Source organism: Aspergillus caelatus, assembly GCF_009193585.1.
Source record: "Aspergillus caelatus strain CBS 763.97 unplaced genomic scaffold BDV27scaffold_588, whole genome shotgun sequence".
Taxonomy (NCBI): Eukaryota; Fungi; Ascomycota; class Eurotiomycetes; order Eurotiales; family Aspergillaceae; genus Aspergillus; species Aspergillus caelatus.
In genome coordinates this window covers 1-4,505 of record NW_022475851.1, presented here as the reverse complement: position 1 = coordinate 4,505, position 4,505 = coordinate 1, and the positions used below count along the sequence as shown (strand labels likewise).

Below are 4,505 nucleotides of genomic sequence, written 5' to 3'. Positions count from 1 at the left end.
TTTTTTTTACAATAAACGGGCGAGCTGATACCCTCCTTTCTCGGACAATGGAACTCGAGGGAGGAATACTGTGACGACCATTTATCATTTCGTATTGTATAACCCTGGTGTTTGGGAAGGGTAGTCTGCTTTTCATACCGATCTTTTTTTTTTTTTTCTTCTTCCATTTCTTTGGTTAATTCTTTTCCCTGTAACATATACCTATTCTTTATCATTTCTCTCTCTCTCAATTTTTTTTTTTTCCTACTTTGCTACTCGGTTTGTTTTATTTTTCCCCTTGTGGGGATGCAAGACAGGCAGAACGCACACGCCGCTGAAGTCATTGATGCTTTTCACTTTTGAGTCTCTACTCAAGGCTAGTACTACCTCAAAATATGCCCGGGTTACAGATCAGCCCTTCCTAAGGTACCTTGATTAGGCAGTAGTGTAGGTACCTAATTGACCGCAGAGCCGGGGCGACGCTTCGTGGCGCGAACCATCGGCCGTTTAGTTGCGCTTTCCGGAAGCCGCGCGAGTGGTCAGCGGTTGTCGACTTTCTTTGCCGACTGAGGATGTTTGTTATTCTCTTCTTTCTGAACTTCCTCTTCCAGTTTATTTTCCATCGCTCTCATGATTGGTACCTCCCACTTTCTCTGCGATGTCTGGTTTAAATCCATTCCGCCTTAGAAAGCCAGAGAGTGAGGTCGACCCGCCGCTTCCGGCATCTTGGGATAGTCAACGATCAATGCTGACCGTTGTAGACCCCTCTATTCATCATTCTTCACCCGCTATTTCGACCTCCGCAAAACCGGCTTTTCCTACACTTCCGTCATCTACTACGACCTCTCAGAATGCCCTCTTTCAGCCGAATGGCCTTGCCGACACCCCGCCCACGTCCCACGTTCCGGACCTCGATGATACGATGTCCTCCGATGATCAATCCGCATCGGATCCATTTCATCAGAACCTACAAATGAGTGAAGATGACGTGGAGGACCGAGAAGAAACTTTGTCACCTGCAACATGGAATGCCCCCAAATCTCGCGGCGGTGATTATCCCCAAGAATCCCTCCACACCACTGGTCCACACACAGCTCCATACCTTAGTCAACCAGCTCCGGCGGTCCCGACAACGCAATCTATAAGACAGACTCGGAGGGCAAGCAACGAAGAATGTCTCAGGGAGAGTGAAAACTATAAAGTCTCCCACAACACAACGTCTAGAAGCTCTTTCCAAGGTACTCGTGCCGCAAACGATTGCCCCACGGCTATTTCTCAGACTACTTCGCGGATAGAGGCATCAAAGCGAGCTGTGGTGGGAGACTATATGCCGACAATTGATGCAGAGGCAAGAGCTCTGGTCAGTCGTTCAGGTAATAGGGAGAAGATACCGCCGCCTCCGCCCAGGAGCCACCATGGGAAGTTAATCAACCCTAGTCCTGGCTCGACTCCCTCTTCCTCTCAGCCCGCACCTTTCAAATCTGCAAACCGCTTTTCATTTCATAGTTTCCCCCCGGAATCGTCATCGTCCCCCAAGCCATCACAATCAGGAGTGGATTATTTCACCAGAACGACTAATAGCGATGCCGAAAAGTCGAGTGAGCCTTTAAGGCGCAGCCAATCTCAGTATAAGCGACCACCGACACCGCCACTGAGTAGGCGACACAGTCAGATGAGAAGATCCAAGACGACCGCGTCCAAGCCAAACCCAAGCAGGCTTTCTATGCCGGCCGTTAAGATGGAGGGCGCTGAGTCCCCTCCACCTAGTCCAAGCTCCTGGAGTCTGAACCCATCGCGAACCCGGGATACCAGACCAGGCCGTTCATCTGAGGAGAATCCCCGGAGGCCTTCCTTACAGCACCAGAGCCCTGGTGCGGTGACATCCACACCGGGCACGGATGCCTCGACTCCATCATCTCAGTCCAACTCCCGTACTCCTTCCATGAAACGAACGTCGATAGGCAACCCTTTGCCACCACCCCCGCCTCCACGGCGCACGCGGGGGTCCAGCAGTCAGAGTAACGATAGCACCCGACCGACAAGCCTTCATTCAGAGAAGCGGCCAGACGTGCAAGAAGAATACATTCCTCATCCATCCAATGCCAATGACATATTGGCTGATTTATCGCGTCTACAAAAGGAGGTGGATGACCTACGAGTTCACTACGAAACTCGTAAGACCAGTCATTGATAGATGTTCTGGGCCGGGAAGAAGTTGGATTCTGATAAGCGATGGAACCATTGGGCATGGGAGTTTATGTGTGTACAGCCTACTGCTGATGTTATTACTTATACTTCTATATCCTCTTCTTCCGCTACTACTACATATAACTCGTTTCATTCCACGAATCGACTGATGAATGAATTACAATGTCCAAGTGCTACCGACTATTCTAATGGTTCGTATGCCAGACAACTGCATTGGAATCCTGCACTCATGTTGGGGAAAGAAAAATTGACGGTATTGGTAGGTAGTCCCAAAGTAAAGGGCCTCTTTTCTAAGTTGACACGGAGCATTCAGCTGATATTTAGTTGACTGCCAAACCAGTAGTAGCTGGAGAGGATCCTCAATCAGCTAGTAGTACCTAAGGTATCCTCAGGCCCACACTACCCCACTATGATCCATGATTGGTCAAACCAGGGAACTTCACGACAATGACATCATCCAGTTCCGAAAGGGGATTTCCCAAAGTAGTCCATGATGAGTTGAGCGTTTCCAAAGACCCTGTGGTTGTGGGTTGTCTTCAACTATGGAAATGTCTGTTATATTACGACGGAAGTCGATTTGATTATGAGCGCAGATGGGTTGGGAACTAAACTATATAATACATGTGAACATATGCATATAAGCAAAATTAATGTCTATAAATAATAAAAATACTAAATTGATAAAAACGAAAAAAAAAATATATGAAATCGAGAGAGAAATGAGAGTCAAGTCCATGACTAGTGACGCAGCCCATCTACCTAGTAGCCTCACTTTCTCTTCATACATAGTTAGTGACCTTGTAAGAAGTAGTTTGGAGCAAACTAACCCACTCATTGTTCTTTCCTCACAACTTCCCGTCTGCATGACGATTCACTCCTATTGGAACCCAAATTGCCTCCCACACCTTCAAGTTCTCCAGTGCTCCTCCCCCCATTCATCCGTCATTCCACCGCTTGACGTCCGATCCTATAACACTCCCCCCCCCTCCCCCAAACTTTGTATCTTAAGCCGCAGTGGAGTCTGATCGCCTTGCCGAACGCCTGCGCTATCGTTTCAGATTCACCTTATTTAACTTCATCTCCAGCCATTTCTGCCATAAGACTCATTCTTTTATCGGGCCGATTGTGTTCGCAACTCGTCGCGCTTTCAGTTGTTTGCCTAGAGATATCTTCCAACAATATTACCCCTCTTACTATTGAATCAGTGAGCATCTTTGGGTAGTTTCCCTTCTATATTTTTGTTTTTCTTATCTCCTTTCCAAACAAAAGAAAATGACGACGCCGACTTTGATCAACCTCCCTCCCCCTCCCTCTGATCCAGTGACTCCGTCAGATATGGGACCGTAAGCCCTCTCCCCCCCCATCATCGGACTGCCCAGTCTACAAGATATCCTGAGAGCGATCTAACATCTACTTCAGTGGAACCCCAAATTCTGGCACAACATCGCTATCAGCGTTGTCAACCACCGCCATCAAAGACGGTCATACAGGTCATCCACTACCACATGGTCGCCATGCTCACCACTCGTCTTCTGCATCAATGACTTCCACCACAACTCTGGAGGCAGAACGAGCCGACCGCATTTCGCGTCTGGCGGGCCTGGAACGGGTAGTAGCCGCTCGAACTGGTGGAGGGCCGCAATCGAACACTACAGTTCCGATGTCGCATGCCCCGGGCTATTTTGATACCAGCTCCACATTGAAGGAGAGAAGCACCGTAGGTAGCGCCAGTGCCACGGGTAGCGTGGGCGCTCGTACAACGTGGGCGAGCGGCAGTGATGCGTTCGACGCCGACAAGATGAGCGAGGAGCCGGACGATGGAACTTCCAGCGTAAGTAACCTCAGCGATGAAGGCGATGCCAGCCTCGTCGGGTTTGGAGAAGGGGCTAGCACCATCAGCGGACCGATCTCACATCCAAGTCTGAACCGGACATCATCGGTAGGTCGGCCAAGTTCGTTAGGTAGTCCTAGCATTACCCGAGCCAATCCAATACCTTCATCATCTCAACATTCCGGCGACGGCGGAATGATACCAGTGGCATTGTCGCCAACTGGATCAACCACACCCGAACCAGTGCAGGACGCTCGAATGGTCGATGGGATGACCTATGACCCGGATGTGGTTGATACAACCGTGAGAACCCCTCGGCTTGCCACACCCCTAGGTCGAGATGATCCTAGTAACATGTAGGGCGACAGGGGTTGGGGCTTGCTGTAGAGGAAATCAATGAGACAGTAAATGGGCGTTTCTCAGCAGCGTTAGGTTTTTTCGCCCTTTTTTTTTACCCTTTTTTTTCCCTTTTTTTTTTTTTTTTTTT

The 4,505-nt window shown here is 49.2% G+C and overlaps 2 protein-coding genes across 2 annotated transcripts; both read left to right on the top strand.

Moving 5' to 3' along the window:
* The first annotated feature begins 561 nt into the window (after positions 1–561).
* Positions 562–2,833, top strand: BDV27DRAFT_139941 (uncharacterized protein). The gene is made up of 3 exons (XM_032069551.1): positions 562–677; positions 741–2,446; positions 2,531–2,833. Exons 1-2 carry the CDS (start codon positions 638–640, stop codon positions 2,168–2,170), a joined length of 1,470 nt encoding a protein of 489 aa, XP_031920190.1. The 5' UTR covers positions 562–637; the 3' UTR covers positions 2,171–2,446; positions 2,531–2,833.
* A 205-nt stretch (positions 2,834–3,038) lies between these two features.
* BDV27DRAFT_139938 (uncharacterized protein) lies at positions 3,039–4,467 on the top strand. Its single transcript, XM_032069550.1, has 2 exons — positions 3,039–3,530; positions 3,607–4,467. The coding sequence occupies exons 1-2, from the start codon at positions 3,460–3,462 to the stop codon at positions 4,376–4,378; spliced, it is 843 nt and encodes a 280-aa protein (XP_031920189.1). The 5' UTR covers positions 3,039–3,459; the 3' UTR covers positions 4,379–4,467.
* Positions 4,468–4,505: the final 38 nt, after the last annotated feature.